The 24,891-nt window shown below is 41.2% G+C and overlaps 1 protein-coding gene and 1 long non-coding RNA gene across 8 annotated transcripts; one reads left to right on the top strand and one right to left on the bottom strand.

Moving 5' to 3' along the window:
- On the bottom strand, nt 1–24,891 carry ANKMY1 (ankyrin repeat and MYND domain containing 1). 7 transcript variants are annotated; one of them, XM_042786923.1, is made up of 17 exons: nt 24,694–24,891; nt 23,919–24,065; nt 20,825–20,942; nt 20,506–20,653; nt 19,583–19,799; nt 18,583–18,747; nt 17,078–17,136; nt 15,460–15,631; nt 14,856–14,996; nt 12,468–12,638; nt 11,679–11,786; nt 9,780–9,908; nt 8,861–8,974; nt 6,462–6,627; nt 5,510–5,576; nt 3,975–4,129; nt 1–1,307 (listed from the first exon to the last, which is right to left on the bottom strand). In XM_042786923.1, the coding sequence occupies exons 1-17, from the start codon at nt 24,748–24,750 to the stop codon at nt 1,141–1,143; spliced, it is 2,301 nt and encodes a 766-aa protein (XP_042642857.1). In that variant the 5' UTR covers nt 24,751–24,891; the 3' UTR covers nt 1–1,140. The 7 variants fall into 7 exon arrangements, with proteins under 7 accessions (XP_042642857.1, XP_042642853.1, XP_042642854.1 ...); XM_042786919.1 differs by having other exon boundaries at nt 20,506–20,942; XM_042786920.1 differs by having other exon boundaries at nt 14,874–14,996; nt 20,506–20,942.
- Nucleotides 13,988–23,666, top strand: LOC122152760. The gene is made up of 3 exons (XR_006164786.1): nt 13,988–14,000; nt 20,178–20,182; nt 23,581–23,666. It is a non-coding gene; the product is annotated as an uncharacterized LOC122152760 (long non-coding RNA).

The raw sequence follows: 24,891 nt of genomic DNA, 5'->3' as shown, positions 1-24,891 counted from the left end.
TACGAACAGTACAGTTTATTCTTATGCAACTTTTACAGATTCTTTGAGATTGCCGACGATAAATTCACAAACTACAGGTTGGCTATATAGCCCTACACACAAAAATGATTGCAATCACACACTTAATTCCCAGGTAATCACTCAGCATAGCTGAGGGCATAAATCTTACCAAAAAACGTCCCTCCTGGGAGCAGGAGAGGAGCACAAACCAATCGATCTGTGCTTCCAATTTGGTGTCGGATTATCGTCCCTGAGTTGAATACAAACTTGGGGTAGTAGTTATCTAGATGTGTGTGTGTGAGTGGGTGGGACTGTGGTCAATCCATTGGGTTTTTGAGTAATGAGACAGCACATTTCTTGCTACAGTTGTTGTGGGAAATGCACGCAGTTGCTGTGGGAAAAGTAGGCAGTTGTGGGAAAAGAGGAAGCACGGGAGATAGGGTCTGCAGAGTGGTGCAAAACATCCCTTGGGAAAAGGGGAAGAGCAGGAGATAAATCTATATAGGTGTGTCAAAACATTTCTTGAGAAAAGTGGAACAAGAATACGCAGCCTCCACCTTGCTTCACATTCCTCCTTGGTGCTATGACAACACAAATCACCAGATCTTCATCCTGTCCTGTGTTTGTTCTGGGCACCATGTGTTAAGGAAATGTGTATTTTGCAGTTTCTTCGCTGTTTTGCTTCTCCCACACTTCCAACACCCCCATAAAGCAACAAACCTCCCTAGAGAGCAAGTCCAGTTGCCTAATGGGCCCTCTGTTCCCTACAGGAGGGAATATTTGTAATGAAGTTTAATAATGGGCAATACTGGTTTTTAAAATAGATAGATAGATAGATAGATAGATAGATAGATAGATAGATAGATAGATATCATTAGACCATTAAAACCAATATGAAGTTCACCATATTTCTAATTGCAAATATTTATTTAAAAACATAACCTGCATATACCCACACACCCTGGTTTTTGATAGCATTACTTTTCTTAAGCGCGTATGTGGTACCTTAGAAAGATGTTTTGGCTTTAGTTTCTCAAAACATGTAAAATTAGATCACTTTTAACCTTAGTAGAAGTGGAGCACAAGGCAGAAAGAGTATTAGAATTTGTCCACACAGTAGTAGGAGTAACTTGAAACAAGTCAGTCATTCTTCCTGTGATGTTCTCTTCCACCAATCCCAACTTCAGTCTTTCCTCCACCTCTCCTTTCATTTTTCCCTTCTCTTTCATTTTCCCCCTTTTCATCAGTGACATTCTTTTTGCATCCTTCACTGCTTGCATCCAGAGCTGCTTGACCTGTACTCTTCTCTGGAAAAAAAAAAAAAAAAAAAAAAAGACAAAAAACAAAACAACCACCCATAATTCTTTGGGTGACCTTCAGTTTCTCTGGAACAATAAACTGGAAGCAAATACAAGACTTGAGGAAGTTCCTATTTTGGTATAGTTTATCAAATGTACTGTTAACAGACACAATTCCTGGGTAGCTGTGGCTACCTACTCACTTACCTATAAACTTCCTAGCAAACAATGATGGGAGTGCAAATTATACTTGTTTCTTCTAGTAAACATATCTGAGAATGTATTAATCCTGCAGTTAATACTGACTATTAGTTACTTCAGGACTGAGTTAATTGAGAGATTTGCTCATAAGGTACAAAATAAAAGCTAATTATGTTGCCCTACAGTGAAAAGAACAGGAATCAGTGAACAGAGAAGAGGGCATCAGAGCCTCTCATAGCAACAGACTGAATTGCTCAAACTAGTCTGAGTTAGGGAATTTCAGGTCATTTTAAATTGCAGATAATCATGGGAGAAAAAAGGAAGCAAAATAAAGGAACAAACAAAAACCCTTCTACCTCAAAATTAAATAGAAAGGAAAACATCACTTAAAAATAAGTTTATTGCTGAGAAAAATTCTGTCTACAGAAAGACATTCACACTTGTTCTGAATTGAATTCACTGAATCTGAATTGAATTAAATTTGGCATTTGTCATACAGGAAAGGGATTACTACAAAAAGAAGCAGTAACTTATATAATTACTAGTTAACAACCTAGCATCACCCAGCTGTATCCCTAACACATTACAATTTTAAAGACAAGGTAGTAAAACTCTTTTTTTCTAAATGAATACAATTTTTTTTTCATGTTTAAATCCTCTAGTGTACAGCTGCCATATTACCCATCATTTGTCCTTGTAGTTTGACGTCTATTCTATTCTATTCTATTCTATTCTATTCTATTCTATTCTATTCTATTCTATTCTATTCTATTCTATTCTATTCTATTCTATTCTATTCTATTCTATTCTATTCTATTCTATTCTATTCTATTCTATTCTGTTCTGTTCTGTTCTGTTCTGTTCTGTTCTCTAATACTTTGAGTCTATTTAGAGCACATATGGGTAAGCATGTATGTTTGCCATAACTTATGTCCAGTGGGAAAGACCCAACTATCCCCAACTGTTCTGCCAATTGACGGGATTGACAGAAAAGACTCAGATACCAACAGAAACAATAGACTTATTTTTCCGCCTATTGCAAAATAATACAAAACCTAAGATAACACATTTAGTCAGAATGGTAAGCTTATTACACTCTAGTTATAAGCAGTGAAGAGAATAAACAAGATAATACTCCTTAGTCCTAAAATAATATGAGAAATAATGAGAAAATAAAGCAAGACAAGGCAATGCACCTAATCATTACTATATAAAGTCAGTGATAGTGATTAAGAAAGATACATCACCAGCTGTCCTAATACTTTACCATCATCCAGATCCGCAGTCGCTGGGGAGCCCCTATTGCAGCGAGGATTTGAAGAACCCTTCGCAGCAACTGGGAGGTCCTAGGCAGTGCATCCACTCATAGGTGAGGTCTCCCAAAATCGCTGCAAGGGGGTCCAACTTTTATAGTGTTGAATAAACACGTTTCAAACTTAGAGTGTGGAAACATCTGGCATGCCCTCCCAGTTGGATTTTGCCCAAAGCCCGGTCAGGGCTTAAGGAGGAACCCAAGGCAGGGCATGTGTATCTTTTGGGGCTTTAACTACATATTTCTCAACAGGATCTGGTGTCTGGCCTCATGGCCTTACCTCATGCCTCTAAAGAAAGATCAGGTGATTGTCTATTGTTACATAATGAAATTACAATAAAGCTTTTATACCTAAATATACTAAGATAGACTAGTAATACATTATATATATGTACTACATACGATTAGTATTATATTGTGGGGTGTTGAGATTCACCTAGAAGTCAATTTCAGTTCTGGCCTGTTGTTCAGGCCTCAGTAATTCACCAACACACAGGGTTTTATATGTATCCAGATCTAAAAGTCCCATCCCAGACAACCACTAAAAGACAGATCAATCACAGAACTTCAGTGAATACAGCAGTTCTGTATCCATCTTCACATGACAGATTTCTCATCCAATCTACATGAGCATCTGATATATTTAAAAGAGTATAATTTCTAATGTGTGTAATGAAGCCTCATTTTTATCAACATAAGTGTGGTTTCCAAGAACCACAGTAGTGTGGTATCAACAATTCCATGCATAGAAGTCAGAAATCTCATTGATTTCTCTTCTAATACACAGATACAGGTGATTAAGAGGCAAGTTTGTATGGAAAGCTCCACTCTGGCTAGCCTATTAGATCTATTGTGATCCTTCAGCCTGTAAAGTTGTCTATTGATGTGCACAGCAGCTAGTCTTAGTTTTACCAAGAGTATTTCCTTTGCTCTGCACTCACTTAAAAATTCTTCTCTTGAGATTGAAAGTAATGACACAGTACCAGCTTTCTTAAAGCTGGTGGGTTTACAAAACACACAGCTATTCAAGTGCGTGAATCAAACCTTTTTATTTAAATTCCTTTGTAACACACATTTTACTGGTCCATTACAAGGAAGACATACTTAGGTCAGTACACATGCACAAACCACTCTACTCATATAGTAATGACAGTCAGACTTACCCAGCAATCCTGAGCACTCTTGCCTATGCCGCTCATTCCAGGATCTCCTTCTGCAAGTCTCACTGCAAGTGAAGACTTCATGACACCGCATGCATGGTGATAGCTGAACACCGACTGAACGCCCACACTGATAGCAGTATTTAAAGAATGGCAGTCTAGAACAAAGGTAGTTGTAAAATAAAAGCACATTATTATTTGTTTAGGGTTTTCCTCAAGCTGATAGCACGTTTGCAGATCACAGTAAAACTAAATCAACATGGCTACAATATAGAAATAACATACAACAATAATGTTCAACAATAAAGAAACAGGAGACTGTAGCTTTTCACAGGAGTCTCTGGGGAACAGACTGCACACTAACTGCAAAGCCAGCCCCCAGAAAAGCCAAGTGTCCTAGAGAGAAACACGCCCAAGCCTTTACCAAACCAACATCCACATCCTGCCATACACTATCACACTGTGTGCTTCAGTGTACTCATGACACTGGGTCTGGAGATGGCCATTTTCAAACTGGCAGGCAGACCAGATTATAGATGTCCAGAGATAACAAAGCCAAGCTGGCAAACTTTAAAAAACCCTCACAGAACCTGCTAGAATACATCAGAGACAAACAGGGACACTCACGGGCCACTTGAACCACAACAGTTATTCCAAAGTTGCAACATAAAATGAAGAGTGCTTGGGCTAAGGCTTTCAATGGGACTGGGAAGCAGAATGTTTGATCTAGGTGCAAGCTAGGCTATGTATTTACATCGTTTTTAAAGCATTTAAGAATCCCTTCCCAATAGCGAGCAAGTTTCACCGAGATTTCATCTGTCTCTGCAAGTTATTGCTGAGATCTATTTGCAAAATCTTCATGTGTTACTTTAACTTCCTGGATTTTTTTTTCTCACTTGACATTCCTCTGGCTATTTCTGCATCTTATGCTATTATTGATCCATCTCAGTTCAAGAAAAATGCTACCTCAAAATTTCTATCTTCAAAAGTGCCCCAGTTCCTGACACCTATGTTAGTTCCTCTTGATCCAAATACTGAGACAAAGTTCAGAAGCCTGTGAATTCCCTGCAGTAGGGGAAACTGATGACAGAATTCAGTATCCTTGAGGCAAGTATTTCCATTATTATTCAATCTTTTGTTAATACACAATTCCAATAATAACATTCAAATTGTACACATCATTCATGCAATTTCTGGAGAAATGTAAACTACAAAATTTGTATGGACCTATTTCTTAGTATTTGTATGCTACTCCAAGGTTCTGCAGTCATAATTGGTTTAAAACACAAAGACACATTGCTTCACACCAGAAGACTGAATATTATGCAAACTCTCATGGCAAAGTCTGAAGCTGGGAAGGAGTGATGTGATCAGAGCAGAGAGAAACTAAGTGCAGCTGATAAGTCTGGATGGACTAGAGAGGAAAATTGGAAAAGAGAAAAATGGCAGGATGACAATAGTTTTGGTGAGTGAAAAAACAAGGCATGGCATTTTTGACTAAAAACAGTCAATACTTGAATGCGGTATCTCTGCCCTACCTCACTTCTTCCACATGACAGCTCCCTCCTTTCTTCTTTGAAACACGTGTATGAACGGCTGAACCCACTACACCAACAGAAGAGGCCGTGGGGGAAAACAAAAAATCAGTATTCTGCTTGAGATTTAGAATACTAGTCACAAGATTCACCTTTGTAAAAAGTCTGCTTGGCCCTGTCTACTGTATAAAATTTGAAGATACATAATAAAATGCATCTTCCAGCAATAAGCTTCAGAAGCCAAGAAGAAAGGAGCCAAGTTGCTACGTCACAGCCAAGAGAAAGAAACCATACAGGTAATTTACTCTTACTTCCTGCTTGTGGCAAGCTACAAAGCCACAGGTTATGCTGAACTGCAAAGGTAACAATCTTATATTCAGAGTTCGCTTCCCAAGCGGGATGCATCTTTTGCCCCAAAGACTAGTATTCAGAGACCTGGATTCTAAGCCTGATTTCACCACACATTTGAGCACTACTGAGGAGGTAACCCAAATCATCTTAATTTGTGTATTCATTGTTGCTACTCTAACAGCAGAAGAGCACTGATACAATGAGAGTCTTAAGAAAGGACCTGAAAGTAAGTTGCCATAAGGAACAGAAGTGTCCACAGATCGGTGTCCACCGTCACCACCGCAGGCATCCTGTTCCCTGCAAAGCAACTCCAAGGTTCTCCCCAATCACTCATTAACACATGGCAATGGATCTTCTACAGGGATTTACCAGAAAGCAGCTGACAAGCATTAAGATCATATTCAGATTTTATTCAGATTTTCAGATTTTTTTGCTCATTCTCTTTAATGTTTGTAGAACCCCTACATCTCCTTGCCAAATATGTAAGAACAGTTTTTATTAGGAGTCACCTTTACAGACAGCAACATTGGTATTAAAACAATTAATTCCCCTTCACACCAGTTGATGCTACCCTTAATCTCAAACTACTCAGGCTTCAACTAACATTTCTTGAATCTTCTCAGCTCTTCTTGATCCCACTCTTTCTCTTTCAGGATGACACGCTCACGGAGCTTTGCTGTAATATGTTCCAGCAGTGATTGGCGTGTTTGAAAAACTTCCTGCTCAGATGCTGACAGTATGTGGTATGATGTGTGAGCAATTCTCCTATCCTGCAACATACCATGAGTTAATCCACTAATGTATGGGAACACTAACATAAAAGTGTTACAGAGTTAAAGCCAACCCATTCCAAAAGCACAGCACCACCCCTGCTGATCCTGGCTTGGAGCTCAGTCTGTGATATGGGGTACAGGACACATCCAGGTTAGATGTCCTAGTTGTTCCAATTATCAGTTTGCTGAGTGCTCAACAAGTTAACTAGAACAATTTTCACATGTTTCTTCGAGGGGGAATCACGGAATCATAGAATAGTTTGGGTTGGAAGGGATCTGTAAAGGTCATCTAGTCCAACCCCCTCTGCAATGAGTAGGGACATCTTCAACTAGATCGGGTTGTTCAGAGTCCTCTCCAACCTGGCCTTGAATGTTTCCAGGGATGGGGCATCTACCACCTCTCTGGGCAACTTATTCCAGTGTTTCACCACCCTCATTGTAAAAAATGTCTTCCTTATATCTAGTCTGAATCTACTCCCTTTTAGTTTAAAACCATTACCCCTTATTTAAAAGCATTACCCTTTATCCAATCCCCCCACCCCCTGATCCAGAGTCCCTCCCCTCCTCTCCTGTCCCCCCCTTTAAGCCCTGGGAGGCCGCACGAAGGGCTCCCCGGAGCCTTCTCTTCTCCAGGCTGAACCCCCCCAACTCTCTCAGCCCGGCCCCCCAGGGGAGCTGCTCCAGCCCCCCCAGCATCTCCGTGGCCTCCTCTGGCCCCGCTCGAGCAGCTCCATGTCCTTCTGCTGTTGGGGGCCCCCGAGCTGGCCCCAGCACTGCAGGGGGGTCTCCCCTGAGCGGAGCAGAGGGGGAGAATCCCCTCCCTGGCCCTGCTGCCCCCCCTGCTCTGCCTGCAGCCCAGGGCACGGGTGGGTTCTGGGCTGTGAGCGCATGGGGCTGACTCACGGGCAGTTTTTCCCCCACCAACACCCCCAAGTCCTTCTCCACAGCACTGTTCTCAATCCCTTCATCCCCTCGTCTGTATTGATACTGGGCATTGCCCTGACACTGGTGCAGGACCTTGCACTTCGAAGCTGCCCTCATCTTGCAGAGAGCTTCTCTCCCAGCACTTCTGGAAGCAGCCAAAAAGCTTACTGCAAATTAAAAGAAAGCTAGAGGGCACTGCTTGTCCACTATTATGTTCCTCAGTTCCCCACACTACTTCTCTGTGGCAAGTGCCAGCAAAGAGAGTATAGACAGAAGTCCAGAGCAAGGCAGTAAAGTAAGGTACCTGGAATATGACAATAAAGTTTGACATGTGATTACAGCTATAAATTGCTTAACTTATTTTCCTGTTCGAGGATCAGCTGCGATTGCAAGCAAAGAAATCACAACTTAATGTCTACATGGAATGTTAGTGTGGGATCCAATAACCCTCCTAAACTCTAAGCAGGCTACTCCATGAATGAGATGCACTATTACTTTTTTTCTTTTCAGAACAACTACTGTTTATGTTTCAGAGGTAAGCAATCTGCTTATGTAAGTTTTCTTGTTAATAAGAAAGCTATAAAAAAAAAGAATGTATATTAGTTCTAATTAGAACCGTCACAGAATCCCAGGCCTTTTAAAAGTTGTTTTTTAAACAAATATATGCAGAAAAAAAAGCATCAGTCAGAAGTTTATTAGTTACACTTCACAGTAATGTTCTTTTTATAAGGGATTAGTACATGGTTAAAGACTACTTTAGTAAATCCATGTATTTGTTTAGTAAATATATACTTCAGTTGATTTATATATACTATATAACATATGATACATTACACATTTTAATGTATGTTTTATTGAAATATATATTGTATTTAGGAAATTCATTGTTTTAAAGTTTGATCAATAATGTTCTATCATACTTCAGAACACATCTAAAATTACCATAATATATAACCCATAATAATTTCTCCTGATTTAATTGTAGCCTCACAGAAACATGCATTAATTGGTTTTAATGCCTGGGTTTAAGATTATGATTAACTCTCTCCAATCCAGTTATAAATGGAATCTTACAATGTGACAGCAAGGATTGCCTTCACAGGCAAAACTATTAGAAGTATTCACACTTTAAGTGATTAACATTTCATTTGGTGCTAAACTGAGTCTCACAACAAATGAACAGAAAAAGCAAATTTCCCTGGAAGTTTCTGAGGAGGCCCTAGAAAATTCATAAGGACACAACAGGCCATATATTTTAATAGATGCAAATGTACTGCACTTTCAGATATGGGAACTGAAATCATACCTGATAATATTTATAATAAGCATAGTCAACAGCTGTTCCCACAGCTTTTCTCTGTCCTTCCCTAAGAGTAACTGGTGCAAGGATATCTGCGCCAGCTTCAAGCAGCTTATCAACCTGAAGAAAGCAAAAAAGAAAACCTTCCCAAAAAATTGCATTCACACCACAGCTAAAGAGACAGGACTGAACATCAGAGTTTAACCTCTATTTGTGAGACTGTTTTGTGCACTGAACCATGCATTCCTTCTGCTCTTTCAGAGCTGACAATGAATTGTCAAATCAAAATGTGCTTTGCAAGTAAAGCCTTCTTGAAGGGAGTTGCTGTTTGTTTCTGGATATCTCACAGTTTTGCAGCAACAAAAACCTGGGACAACTAGTGAGGGAGGGGGCAGAAGAGAAACCAGTTGGGGAAATTGACTCTGCTCCCAAATCCCTCAGCTGCATCCTTCTTCACCCCCACTCTGAATGAAATCAGCCCTGTGCTCCCTGTCATGAGGAGGAAAAATTCCCATTTCCTCAAGATCACAAGGTCAAACACTGCCATTGACCACTTTACAGTAACAACCAAACACAACACATCTCTCTTTATGTGGATGCTGATTGTGTTTATAAACAACTTAACAGTCAGATTTGACAGGGCTATGGGCACTACAACCATCCCATCCAACTTTAACCTAGTTTTTCCTCTTCTACACAAGGAGGTTATCACCCTCTTTACTCAAACATGAAAATTAATTTCCACAGAAAACCTCTGTTCCTCAGGACAGAAACAAACAGTATTAAGAATAGACATAAATTAATAGTTCCGGGGGAAAAAAATCAGTTTACCCATTAATGAGAAAGGGGACACAATGCACCTGGCAAAAAATCACTATTTTTCTGAAGTTTAAAATAACCAACAAATGCCCAGATGTTATCTCACCAAAGCAATCCTCTGTGCTGTAGTTCTCTGATGTTCATACTCTGTACTGACAGCTGCACAGAGGGCACTTATCGCTCCACTTAATGGCAGATTTGGGTCAGCCCCATGTTTGAGTAGTTCAACCACTGCCTGAAAATGTGCATATACAAATGTGACAAATCAGTGACTGGAGAAGCCACTATTGACAGTTCTATGGCAGGAAAGTGGGAGCCTAGCCAGATCAGTCAAGATCCTAAAGCTTTACAGTATTTACCACAGCACACTTTGGAGTATCTGCTAGTACTTGCCATAACTTCAGCAGCACACAAAAATCTAGTCCACCTGACAGTAGTTCTCACTTCTTTAGCTTGAATCGTAATGTCATCACTGAATACTTTAACAAACAACAGCCTCAAAGACATGAGAGGGTCGCTTTAAAAATCACCTGGTCTGATTCATAAAGTGTATTATTAAAAAAAAATATTTTACCACAAAGATAAGGATTAGATCGGTTGATCAATTACAGCCTATTAGATCATTACTTCAGATATTAGCCTCTGAGAAGGAGGGAGAAGCAGTAGTTGTTGGCTATAGGACCTTCCATATCATTCAACAACATGAAATTTAAGTTTTCTGTGTTGCAAAAAGCCACTTTTGCCTAGAAAAATATCAAAACTCTCTTAAAAATTATGAAGACAGGGTAAGGAAAAAGGTTAAGGTTCAAACACTTCATACAGAATCTATTTTTATTTTGTATGCAGCTGTAGCCACCTCTATGATAACCCCTTCCATAGTTCACACTCTAGCTCCATATTATATTGCATCCAGTTTTATTTTTATCGATATTTGATACCCTTCCAGTGAAAGGAATATAGTTGAAGAATAACAACACAAAACAGATACTTTCTATTATGTTCTATCATTTATCCTATGTCAATTAATTTTGTAGTGACAGGTAGAATGTTGATTTCAGCAAAAATACTGAAATGTTTTTCCCCTTAGCTTTGCTTGCATTTCCAAGAGAATGCTTCGCTGGATTGTGTGCTTTTGTACTGGAGAAATACACTCCAATCCTGCCCCTTTCACGTTCTCTGAACCGCTAGGCTACAATCAGGCACACTCACCCCCTTAGAAGCATTCTTGCTGCAGCCTTGTGTGCTGGCTGCACAAGAGCTGAGCTCCATGGGGAGCCAGGGTGCCACTCTCATCCCATTATTCTCCTGCCATGCTTTCCACAAAGAAGACAAGCCAGGAGCCTTGACACACAGAGCTCTGTCTGGAAAGAGGTAGAGAAATGCAGCCACATGTGCTTCATCACCCTCTTTGGCTGCGCATCTTTTGCACCATGCTGACTGTCGTGGACCTGCTCTTACAGCCCCAGTGTGGGCAGAAGCAAGCCCATTAGCTGCTCGGAAAGACAGGTGCTAACTTCACACACTGAATTCTGTGTAAACTGTAAGTCTCATCTGTGGAATGCTCAGCCTCATTACAACCAAATCCTTTCTAAGACTGATCTTTAATCTTTTTATAGAACAGCATAATTCTTACCATCACTGGCTACACTTTTGTCTTATACCCAGAAGCAAGAGTTTTGGTGTTTGGTTGGGTCACTCCAGACAGGGAGGAAGCCTGTAAGAGGACTGAATGTTCTTGTGACTCTCAAAATGAACACAGTTCCCCAAATGCTAGTCCCTTCTGAGTCCTACCCAAATATTTCTGGCTACCTGATACTGTAGTCCTTTAAGGACTCCTCTAGTTTGAACATCCACAGGTTTCAAAGAAAAGTAAAGACTTTATTATTTTCACTGAAAACATATGATTGCAAGCACCACTCATTATGTAGTTTGGCTGTCACCAGAGAAGGCAGATGTGAATGGAGAAGTACAACCCAAAAAAATGAAGGAACTTGAAGATGCTCACCAAGTCATTCCCACTGGCAATCGCTAAGGAAAGTGGTGAATGGCCACTCCACAAGGTATTTGGATTTGCCTGATGCATTAAAAGGAGGCGGATAACATCCCTGGCATGCTTTGTAGGCAATTGCGGTGGAAAAAGGTAGAGTTAGATCATAATAAATTTAAATTTTAAATATTAAAAATAATAATTAATAAAATGAGCAGCATAAAAGACATCCAAGCCTTTCACACAAACTATGATGTTATAGCAAAAATATACATCCAATTTCTCATGACTGAGAACCCCAAGCATAGTGGTGTTATATGTGAAATCTCTTCCCAACCAGATTATCAAATCTCATTAATCCTGCCACCAGAACGAATGTGTAGGTTTGATTCTGAAGTGGGTCTCCTCTCTCAGATACCCTTCGCCAACTGTAAGCATCCCAATCTGCTAGTAAATGTTACTATAGTACAAAATCAAATGCACAGAGATTAGTACATGCCAAAACTAAGACTATCTAACTTCAAATTGGCCTTGTGCATGATTAAATTAATGGTCAATTAATCAATGGAAACTTGACTAAACAAGCTTCTCTTGTCAAACAGAATGCCAAAGATTTACAAAATGTTTTTTCTTCAAGTGTTAATCAATTTTTAATCACTATAACACTAACAATTCCATAGAAGAGTTTATTCCTGGTATTCAATCAGCTGCTTAGAGGGATGAAATGTCTTCACTGCCAAGTTATGTCATTTGACATCAGCTTAGAACTACTCCCTGTGAGCAGAGCCTCAGATGCTGTGATCTTACCTCACTGTCATCCTCTCTTGCGCATGCAATATGCAATGCACTCCTTCCACCTTCTTCAGGGACAGGACTGCTATGGAATGAAAAGTACTCTTGTGGTGGTCCTTCTTCATTTTTCAATTGCAAAGTGACACCACCTGTCAAGTTGGCTTCTCTGGATGGAGGCTGAGGAATCTAAGTGAAATGATGTGCACATTTGCAACACAGTTTAAAGACAAGTTAACAGAAAATAAACCTGCCTGGTCACCCATTGGTCTGAATCTCAATCATGGACAAGACTTGTTCAGCCCCACAAAAACAACAGCCGCCCTTTTTCTACTTTCTTCTCAACATTGAGGTCCATTCTGCTAGACTGTTTTCACACTGCATACTAAGAAGTTACCAATGTAGAAATCTGGGGAAGGCAAATTTGAGAGATATATTTCACTGGGCCAAACAATACCCTGTAAGGAGTGGGAGGGAAGAAGCAAGATTTCAGGCACAGAGGGCCTGCCTTGAGTCCAGCTCATTCACATGTCATTCATTTACAGTCTATAAATATAGGGTCACCAGATCAATATAAAAAACAAAAGTGCTATTTGAGAAAGTAAATCTTGCCTACACTGTCTCTGAGCATTCTGTAACTAAGTACTGTTGATAAATAGATATCAATTTCGCTTACTTACTACTTAAGGACAAAGTATTAAAATGCAAACTGACAAAGCCATCTAAGTCTCCCTGTCCTGCAGACATTCACCTTAATTCTTCTCATGACAAGATAAGTTTTATCAGTCTAGTTACATAAGCCAACTCCTTTTTTAAGTGATTCGGACCTGTCGGTATTCTGAGGAGCTGGCCAACATCACTGCAAGGCCACTCTGGTTATTTCTGAATGGTCATGGCAAGCAGGGGAGATTTCTGAGGAATTTCTTTGCCTTTCTGGCAAAACGGAAGGAAGAACCAGGGAACTACAAGATGGTCAGCCTCATCTTGGCTTATGGGAAACCGATGGCAAAATCTTCTGAGAAGCCATCTCCAGACATACTACAGATAAGGTGACTGGAAGCAGTCAGCATGTATTTGCAAAGGCAAAATCATGCCTGACAAACATCATAGCCTTCTACAATAAGATGACCAGCTTGGAGAAAGATAGGAAAGCAGTGAATGTTGTTTACCTTGACTTTAGCAAGGCTTTCAACACTGTTTCCCATAACATCCTCATAGACAAGCTGAAGAAGTATGGACTAGACAATTGGGCAGATACTGGAGCCAATACTATTTAACATCTTCATTAATGACCTCAATGCTGGGACAGAGTGCACCCTCAGCAAGTACATAGATGATACAAAACTGGAAGGAGTGGTTTAATGTACCACACAGTTGTGCTGCTTTTCAGAGGGACCAGGACAGGCTGGAGAACTGGACAGAGAGGGACCTTATTAAACTCAACAAAAGGAAATTCCTTCCGTGCACCTAGGGAGGAATAACTCCAGGCACCAGCAGATCTGGGACTGACGAGGTGGAAAAAACCTCCTAGAACAGGACCTGGAGATATTTGTGGACAGGTTGAACATAAGCCAGCAGCCTGCCCCTGCAGCAAAGAAGGTCAACAGCATTGGGCTGCATTAGGAAAAGCATTGGCTGCTGGAACAGGTTGCACAGAGAAGTTGTGGAGTCTCCACCGTTGGAGATACTCAAAACCCAACTGGACTAGATCCTGAGCAACCTGCTATAATTGATCCTTCTTTGAGCAAGGGTATTGTACTACACAGTCTTCTGAAGTCCTTTCCAACCTTTCAGCTGTTCTGTGGCTACATGATTTTGTTACTACAACTTAAAGTAATTTCTTTGGTAACAAATGCCAGAAAAAGCATGTATTGCTGGTATAGCTCCATCAGCAGTAGAGAATTACCATCAAAAATGACAACTAACTAAAAAGTGCAACACTACCAAAGAAGTCTACTGCTAGGCTGACCTGCAACCTAGAGGCACAGCAAATGCTGCAGGAATCTACTAGAGAGAGCCTGGGTTCAAGGAAAAGATAAATAAGGAAAGAAAATAAGTAGTAGGACAACTCCATGAGGATGCAACAAGCAAGTCCCACCACAGACAAATCTGTTTCTGCAGTCATATCTTCAAGCATTTGACTGGACTACACACAAGAGAATTCTAACCTCTGTCTTATATGACATGATATCCAAATGTTATGGGGCACCAAAATCAGGAGGATATGTTTACTGCAACCCAATATTACAGACCTCAAGTGGATTTTTTTTTTTTTAAAGGTTCTTTCAGAGGAATCCAAAGATTTCACTGTGCAATCACGCCGGCAAGAACCTCAACTTCCTGCTTAGGTGCTGTGTAATCTGAATTTCAACAACTGAAAGAAGATGAGCACAAAAAGCAACATACCTGGTCGGGACCATATACCTTATTTCCATCTTCTGCCCTTGCATTAAGATCTGGGGCAGAATGCAGGAGGTATTGTGTTATCTGGACCCCTTCCTCCCCAGGAATTGAGGCAGCTATGTGGAGAGGAGTTAACCCCCCTAACTGAAAACATAAACATAGCATTAAGACTCCTGATTATCACAAGCAGCACTTAAACAGCACTAAATATTTTTTTGAAAGAATAATCCAAGCTCACTCTTCCCACATACTGTGTCTCATAAACAGCCACCATAAACAGAGTTACAGGACTATGGAACACTAAAGGTCCCAGACGTCAAGCCTACTAAATATCACAACAGCTATTATCAACTTGAGGCTTCACAAGTATTCCCCAGCCACTCACAAGCTTGGCAACCAAGAAACATAATGATAAAAATAAATACTTAGAGAATAAGGAGTTTTGAGTTCTTTCTATTAAAAAAAAATCTTTGAATTGAATAATTGCTTTAAACATTTTTTTGGCCATTCTACAGCTGATTCTGACATGCAGAATATTTTACAGTAGGGCACTGAAGCTGTGGTGCACATCTAGAATTCCACATCACAAATTATAATCCAGTAAAACCTTGGATGGAAGCTGTACGTCAGTCCTGGCTCCCCTTTCTAAGAGGAGTTTCACTGCTTCTGCATCTGCGGCTTTAACAGCAAAGAATAGAAGGTGTGGTGTGACCCATGATGCATTGGGATCTGCACCTCGACGAAGCAGCAGTTGGATTGTTTCCCATCTCTTCTGTCGTCTAGAATTAACATGGAAAATACCAGAATAACATATTAGCATCTTCCAATAAAACTCTAAAAGCTAGTGGACTAAAATGACTCCCAGGTAATAGACATGAAAACAGTCATTTAGCAGAGAGAAGACATGCCAGTCTTTAGGGCCGTATCACAACTGCCCTACACCACGGTGGCAACATCATGACCTGAAGAGGGGGACAGCACTGGCACTGTATCTCAGCCCTCTAAAGGAGTAACATGCAAAATCAGTCCCTGAAGTCATGAAAAGCCCTTGCATGGTAATAGACAGGCAAAGCTAGACAAGGTTATCTACTTCTCCACCAGTCACTCAAGTGTGACTTGTAAACTTTTAGTCTTAGACTTGTTTAATGAAAGAAACAGACTCCTACTTCCTGCCAAAGACTCCTTGGAAGGTTCTTTCCTAAATCATACCTCATTCAACCATCTGAAGAAAACAAAGGTACAGTGTTTCCCTTAAACAAAAGCTGGAACAGGATCTATGCTAGACTAGGACAATAGATTCCAGATGCCATGTGCATATCCATGGAGGCGAATTACTCACACTCCCTCCTCTCCCTCCCCCGCACCAAAAAAATCTGACACCACCAAAAAAAAAAAAAAAAAAACAAACGGCACTTGGAAATCACCCATAGACTCTATCACAAAGTGTTCTCAGCAGAGACTCATCTTTTCAGATATGGTATTAAGTCAGCTTTACCCACAAGCCCTACATCCAATGGATCTTTATATTCCAAAAAACAACGTGCAATATGCACAATATTTCAGACAACAAGAATCATGGGAGGTGGGAGGATGTGCCACAAAAGTAACATATAAGGGATGAAGGCCAACCAGGAATTTTCAGTTTGAGAGTTTTAAGATATCAAAATGGCCTACACTGCCATAAAACTGAACACAAAAATGTCATCACCCTTGGTGACTGCTCTGTAAGCAAAGCAAAAAGCAAAATGTGGCCCTTCCTAAGAGCCACAAAGGCAAAATAGTTGGACTACATTTCAGCTGATACTGCTAAACAGACACTTGCAGTAAACAACTATCAAGTTCATATATAGTCAAGACTTCGAGAAATAAAGTGAATATATTCTCCTTCCTCAGGTCTACACTACACTGCAAGTGTCCATTGTATACTTCACAGCTTTTCTCACTCCACTACCAAGAAATCTTGTCCTTGTGCAAGCACGAATGTCCCTTGCTTCAACTACACTTTCCAACTGCAATCTTTGCCCACTGCTGACATGAGGTACATCAGAGTGCATAAACAATGAGTGGCTTCTACTGGCGTGAAAACAAGATTTGCCCAGTTAAACAAAAAATATCTTGCCCTGCAATGGATGCACACTTCCGTGAAACACGTGAAATACTGTTACCTTCTTTATACAAAAGGGTTTATGAGAGTTGGTCTCCCATTTATAGTGCATGAGACTTACTCTGAGATTATGCCTTCAGCCACATTGACTGTTTCTGAGGATTCTGATTGTTCATTCCACTTAAAGATTTAAAAAAAGAAAGAGGTTACAAAAATGAAAAAAATCTTCCAATCAATGACTCAGCATATTAACACATCAGAGCAGTAACACAGTACAGCATATAATGATAATGGAATTTTGTTAACAACTGTTAGGGAAATCATTTAAAAGTAATTTGTAATTAAGGTTCTGTTTGGGTTTGGTTTTTTTAAATCTCTTAAAATAACAGTATTTTTCCTTTTCTATTTCCATGATATCTAAAACATGTTTAGAAGAGTTAAAAGTTTCTTCCAGTATACATCACCTAGCTTTAAAGAAAAAAAATGCTGAAAAAAAAAGAAGACACTTACAGATTCTCAACCTGCATTAGCTTGTATGAGAATCTGTAACTAGGACCTACTTGGCTGATGTTTCCAAATCCAGATGCATATTAAACTCGGAGGAAAAGTGAATGCAATGTACCTTGCAGAATCTCAGAGACTGTGACAGACACAAACCAACACAGAAAGATCCCCTCTCTATTCCTAATTACCCTGCATTACCTCCAGAATGAGAGGTAATAGCTTCACATTGATTTTCTGTGCAGTTTTGAGCAGCTGTTATCTCTCACTCCCCTTCTCGCTTTCTCCTAAGTCTTGCAACTTTAGCAGTGGGCCACCACTTGAACATACTTGTGGAACTGGAACAGTGACTTCAGAGCAATCAAGGATTATTTGGTACTTTCCAAGAAGTTTCCTTAAGGCATGGGCCGCTACTTGTCTAGCCTCATGTGAAAGCCTCAGCAGCACCCTTCCACTTCTGGACTCCACTAAAACATTTAAAAGGCCACACAGTCCCTGCCCAGACCCCTTTTTCATCTGTTTTCTCATCCTGGCTGGTGATTCCTGACACCCTTGCTTTCGTTTTCTTTCCCATTCCTAGGTTTGCACTCTTACAAAATGTATATTGTGTTCCTATGTAGGAAGTCCAAATCAGGTGTTTCTCTTTGTGGCAGGAGGAAGGCCAGGGATATGGCTCGTCCTTTGTGAGCACTCCTCAAGGATTAGCAGGCTTCTGACAGTACAATTGCTTTTTACTGGCCACCTCCATGATGCCAGCAGGATTACTGCAGTAGTACCAGGAGAAGCACCAACATCCTATTGTTCTAATGCTTTTGTAATTCCCATCAGCTGCCCCACTGCATCTTCATTGTGTTAAACACCTAGCCAACATGGCCTCATATCTCTGCTATTGAGACAGGGCCTTATTTCAATTACAGCGTAAGCTTGTAACTGCACTGGAGCTTGGTCCTTTGAGTTCAGCATTAACAGTGAGAGCAGAGATCATTCTGCATCCTCGGAGTGCAAAACGTATAAAAGTTCTGACTTTTTCCTAGAGAGTATACACAGTAAATTTAAAAAGCAAGCTTACAGATTGAGGAAATAACACATTACAAGTCTGTCATTTTAGATTAGAAGTAAACAAACCTTGGAACTGTGTAAGCTCCTCTCAGCAATATTATCCTTAAAAGATTCTTCGGGATAAAATAGAATAAAGCACATTGAGAGAGCAGATAATCCTTCATCACTACACTTATTCACATCAGCTCCACTATCAAGAAGAAGATCGACAATGTCACTGTGGGAATGAACCTGTAGAGGGGAAACATCCATGTTCGCATATGTATGTACACACTTCTAGCTTTTGACATAGAATTAACAACACAATTTTAAAGTAGTGATGCTCCACACTGTTTATCTAATTCAAATCTGTATTTCCCACAAAATAGAAACACAATACTGAACCATGACTTACAGGGTTCAGAACATGCATTTTTCAGCTCGTTTTTAACTACTGGATTTCACAGGAATCCAGTGAGGATTCACACACAGAAAGAGACTAAAAGTGACTGACATTGCTACAGGAGAAATACAGTGTTCTAAATTATTATCTGTATTTTGCTAGCCATTTACAAAGAATGCCAAGTACTGAGGTAGCTGAAAAGGGCATGAAGAAAAAGGTGGGGCTAGGGAGGAAAAGCGGGGAGGCAGGGGAGTGGAGCAGGAGTTCATCCCCTCCTACAGAAATTGAAGTTGTGCAAGCATGGTTTCTAGCCACTACCAATTTTCAGCAGGAACAAAGCAACTCTGAATCTGATTTCAACTAGGAGAAAAAATAAGAAGGGCACAGCCACAGCCAGTAATGTAGATCTAGTCCTCTGCATAATCATAACCTGAAATCAAACCTGACATTTGAAATCATCTCTAGTACTTACTGAAGGGCTTCTTTTAGGTTATTTATTTACTGTGGGGTTTGGCACGTTACCAGTCATTACAGACATTACTCATGCCACACTGCTTTTCTGTTTTTCCTGTTTACTGAACATACCTTTCATACTATGTAATGAAACAAGAGAAAAATTTAATCCTGTTTACTATACCAGGAATTTTCTCATCGTGTGGTAAAGAGTCATGCTTAGAGTCTTACAGCAGCAGCAGCAAGTGCTGTGTATCCATGTTTGTCAGCTATGTCTGGATGAGCAAGCCCATTCCTCAGAATTGCATAGACCCCATCATAGTCTCCTCTTGCTGCCTTCTGAATTAGCTGCTCTGAGGCAAGTTCCCTGGGGCCTGGAGGCCCATAAATACTGCGGGCTCCACTAAGAATGAGGCTGACATCTGAAGTGAACTCCATTTGACAGCGCCTAGAAAAGCAGAAAAAAAGTACAGCGCATCTGTTTATGATTTAATTGTCATTACCTGCTTTAAATATGACTATAAAATATGCATATGCAGCTTGTCTTCCTGTCAAAAAAAGCAAATAAGGAAATATTCTGCGGGCCCAAAGAGCATCTCCACTTACAAGTGCTGAGCTACATAAAATCTGGCAGGCAGGTGGCAGTTCTACTAACTGTAGACTTTCTGCAACATGTTTTGTATAGCCTTGAAGGAGAACAAGTGTCAAGACAACCACAAAAAGGGATCATTGGCTGGACTTTTTGTGAGTTCAAAAATATAGCACTACGCTTCTCCATATTTCTACCTCTACACAAGCATTATACTCTCAAAACACGGAAGGTCAGAAAAGGTCTCTACAGCTTTTGCCTTCTAATTCCTTTCACAATTGGACTTCCAGAAACTCTGACATGCTAATGAGTAATGGGACTATTTTTATAGGTGTAACCAGAATAAAACCAATGTTTAACTTAAAGGAATAAAATATGTGAAATGAGATGAGTATGTTGTTTGTTTCTTTTTTTAAAAAAAACTCATTGGCAATTTGTAATCTCAAGGCCATAAAAAACCCAATCTGGAGTGCAGCTTTTATCCTACAACATAAATTTTAAAATAATGAACACCTATGGATAATAATTCCTAAAAAGCCGTACATAATAAATCATCAAAAGTTACCTGTGCTTATAAACATGAGTCTGCATTCTAACCAGTAGAGGGGTTACATTTGCAACAGGCCAAGGGTCTTCCTCAGGCAGCTTTGAGGTGTTCTGAAAATACCAAGCATCACACTCTTCCAGGACGGATCGAGTCAAAGTAAGATGATCTGTGTTACAAGAATATGCAAAGACTCCTTCAGGGAAAATATCCTTATCATCAAAAGGGAGATGCTTATAGCTATAGAGAAATGGGTCTTCCTCAACTGAAATGTATTTCTTTTGAGAATTGTCATCAATGTATCTGCAGTGTGCTGGATAATCCAAGAGAGAAAACCAACCAGGTACTTCAGTACATAGTTTAATTAGATGATCCCTGAGCCACAAGCCAACATCCTGACAGCCATCTGGATAGCTCTCAATCCCTGGTCCAAATCGCTCATCAGATTTGTACAGCCCCTTAAGAAACAAGAAAACTCATTAGTATCAGTCAGACATCAAACAAGTTATACAATTAAAGTCTGGTTTCTATTTAAACTAATCTGGCTGGTTCTGGATTTACTGGTCCACCTCCTGTTGACAGAGCAATAATTGCTGAAGCCAATCTGAACAGCGAAGCCTTCACCTTCACTTTGGTCCATATAATAGCAAACACAAATCTTCTAGCACAAGAGCAATGAAGGCCCTGAATTTATCTACAGTGGGATGTAATATTTAGATGAAACTTCCTGATGATTTTAGGGCCTGAGTAAGATTTCTTTTTTTTTTTTTTTCTTCTGTGACCAGAAGATTCATTAGCCATGCTGCTATCTTTCAGGCCAAGACAGATTTTTGGTTAGATTTTCCTACCTAATCAAAACAAACATGTCTGACACATCTGCACAGACACAGAATCTGGGAACAACAGATTATTTTTCTTACAATGGTGACTAAATTTAAGATATCTAAAGCCTTGCAAGCATGAAAAGACGTGCCAACAGAAGAGTCTCAGTAGCAAATAAAGCACTACAGGACAGGAGTTTTAGTCTTCCTACAAGGGTATCCTAGTTTGGTCATGACATTACGGTAGGTAAGGCATGAGCATTACTAAATTTAAGCAGACTCATGCATATCTGGTCACACATATGGTTCAAGACAGGTTCACACTAAGCTATCAAAACCTCAAAACACCTATTTGGACATTGAGCTGTTTAGCTACAGAGATAAAGGAGCAGGAGAAAAGTGCTACCACTGGCAAGAATCAAATCTTGAGTATGGTTATGATCATAAATTTCTCTATTTTTCCCCTAGCTTTAGATTACACATCATATTCCCAAATTAAAGCTCTCCTAAATCCGCAGTTAGTGCCACATTATCAACATTCAGCAAGAATGCTATGTTCTTGTTGATCACCTCCTCAATGCAAAGACTGTTATGTTGTTTCTCTATATGTTTTAGATTATTTGATGAATTGCAGGGATATCCAGGGATCAGTAGGAATGGGTGGGCAGTGCTTCCCTATACTTAGGACTTCAGATATACCTTCTAAGAAAACAAAGGACTGCAAGCTCTTAGAAAACAAGATTTCCAGCTTCTACTAGCAACATCAGGTCTGAAAATAATACATGGACACTTCAGATTGCTGTCTACCTCCAGAGTTTCTTAAAAAGCAGTATTTTTCCTGTTTTTCCTATTGCTGGCATTCTAATATGCCTTTTGAGAGTACTGACTAAATAATAAGGTCTTCATCAAAGGAGAATAAATCCTGAAATCTTTTATGTTTGATACTAGAAGAAGTAACTTTTTCAGGCATCAGATTTTTAGTTCTGGACAGATGGTATCACACCACAGGGCCAAAAGGAGGATCTGAGGAACTACAGGCCTGTCAAGCTGACCTCAGTGCTGGGGAAGGTTATGGAGCAGATCATCTTGAGTGCCATCACATGGCACATACAGGACAAGCAGGTGATCAGGCCCAGTCAGCATGGGTTTATGAAAGGCAGGTCCTGCTTGACTAACCTTCTATGACAAGACTCTCCTTCTATGACAAGACAACTTGCTCAGTGGATGAAGAAAAGGCTGTGGAAGGTGTTTACCTGGACTTCAGTAAAGTCTCTGACACCGTTTCCCTCAGTATTCTTCTGGAGAAATTGGCTGCTCATGGCTTGGATGGGCGTACTCTTCACTGGGTAAAAATACTAGCTGGATGCCTAAGCCCAGAGTTGTGGTGAATAGAGTTAAATCCAGCTGGTGGCAGGTAACAAGTGGTGTTCCCCAGGGCTCAGTATTGGGGCCACTTCTGTTTAATATCTTTATCAATGATCCAGACAAGGGAATCAAGTGCACCCTCAGTAAGTTCACAGATGACACCAAGTTGTGTAGGAGTGTTGATCTACTTGAGGGCAGAAAGGCTCTACAGAGGTATCTGGACAGGCTGGATGGATGGGCCAGGGCCAACTGTATGAGGTTCAACAAGGCTCAGTGCCAGGTCCTGCACCTGGGTCACAACCACACCATGCAATGCTATAGGCTTGAGGAAGAGTGGCTGGAAAGCTGCTTAGAGGAAAAGGACCTGGGGGTGTTCGTCAACAGCCAGCTGAATGTAAGCTGGCAGTGTGACCAGGTGGCCAAAAGGGCAATGGCATCCTGCCTTGTATCAGGAATAGTGTGGCCAGCAGGATTGGGGAAGTGATTGTCCCTTTGTACTTGGCACTGGTGATACCAGACCTCCAATACTGTGTCCAGTTTTGGGCCCCTCGCTACAAGAAAGACACTGAGGTGCTGGAACATAGCCAAAGAAGAACGACAAAGCTGATGAAGGGTCTGGAGAACAAGACTTATGAGGAGTGGCTGAGGGAACTGGGGTTAGTATGGAGAAAAGAAGGCTGAGGGGAGACCTTACGGCTCTCTACAGCTACCTGAAAGGAGGTTGTACCAATGTGGGTGTCAATCACTTCTCTCAACTAACAAGTGATAGGACAAGAAGAAAGGCCTCAAGTTGCGCAAGGGAAGGTTTAGATTGGATATTAGAAAAATTTCTTAACTGAAAGGATCTCAAGCTTTGGAACAGGCTGCCCAGGGAAGTGGTTAATTTAAATACTTCCAGGGAGGGTGCAAGACATGTAGACATGGTGCTTAGGGGCATGATTTAGTGGTGGAGTTGGTAGTGTTAGGTTAACAGCTGGACTTGATGATTTTAAGGGTCTTTTCCAGCCTAAATGATTCTGTGCTTCTATGATCGACTTCTTCAATATTTCCCCATGCAAAAGTTGAATACTGCAGAAGCTAAGCTGTTGAAATGAGTGCCCTAACTCACTGGAGATCAAATGATGATTTTGCTCTAAAGACCCAAAACATTAAGGAACTGGCTTGAAAAGAAATACAGATTTTCCTGTACATATGCTGACTTTGAAAGGCAAGGAAATAACAGTATTAGCACAGCATTTTTCCAGTTACCTGAAATTTTCTGCCATCCTTCCATTCCAGGGTCCCATAGCCTTCTATACGGCCAAGATAAAAAGCTCCTGTGAATTTGGAACCATCAGGCCAGTAACAAATTCCCTTTCCATGGCGGTGGTCCATGTAGAACTCTCCCACATACCTCTGTAATCCAGAGAAGAGGACAAGACAATAAGATCCAACAGACGGGACAAAAGTGAAATCACCCCCTTACTGCAACAGAGCAGGACTAACAAGGAACAGGAAAAACTGGCAAACTAAGAGGGTGAATCTGTTAAACAGTTAAGCAAGACTGGGCACAGGCTCAACTCCAGTTTTGCCACAGGTTTCAAAACTCAGCCCGGATTTTACCAACTTCTCTAGAAGCTCTTCCATCATGTAGCAGTCAGGAGTTCACGTTACTTCAGCAGATGTACCTCTGCATGCATATCCTTAGATACATTGTCAAATAATCCGTGCCAAACCAACATCTATTTAATCATTCAACATCTTTCATAAAGACCTGTAACGCCAAGACACATTTAGCATTCTACGGACAGGCAGCTGGAGGACTGTACTTGAGCGGGAAAGCGGAGGTGCCTCCGACGGCCCCTCTCCCCAGCGGGCTCAGGCCCGCAGCGCCCCGGTGGCATACCTCACCGCCGCCCGGCCCGGGGGGCAGGCCCGGCCAGGGGGGCAGGCCCGGCCCGCGGGGCAGGCCCGGCCAGGGGGGCAGGCCCAGCCCGCGGGGCAGGCCCGGCCCGGGGCTCGGGCCGCAGCCGGCCGCACTCACCGCCTCTCCAGCCTCGGCCGCCGGCTGACTGGGAACTCGCCCGGCGCTGACCGCCATGGCAGCCCCACCGGCACCGCTCCCTGCTCCCGCCGGCGTGATGCGAGGCCCCGTGTCGCCGGGCGGCGCGTTGCCGTGGATACCCCGGCGGGCCCGCCCGGCGCGGGGCTGGGCCTCCCCGCTCCGCACTGCCCCAGCCGG

This window comes from Tyto alba, unplaced genomic scaffold, assembly GCF_018691265.1.
Source record: "Tyto alba isolate M040663 unplaced genomic scaffold, T.alba_DEE_v4.0 Super-Scaffold_11, whole genome shotgun sequence".
Lineage (NCBI taxonomy): Eukaryota > Metazoa > Chordata > Aves > Strigiformes > Tytonidae > Tyto > Tyto alba.
This window is presented reverse-complemented; position numbering and strand designations above follow the sequence as displayed.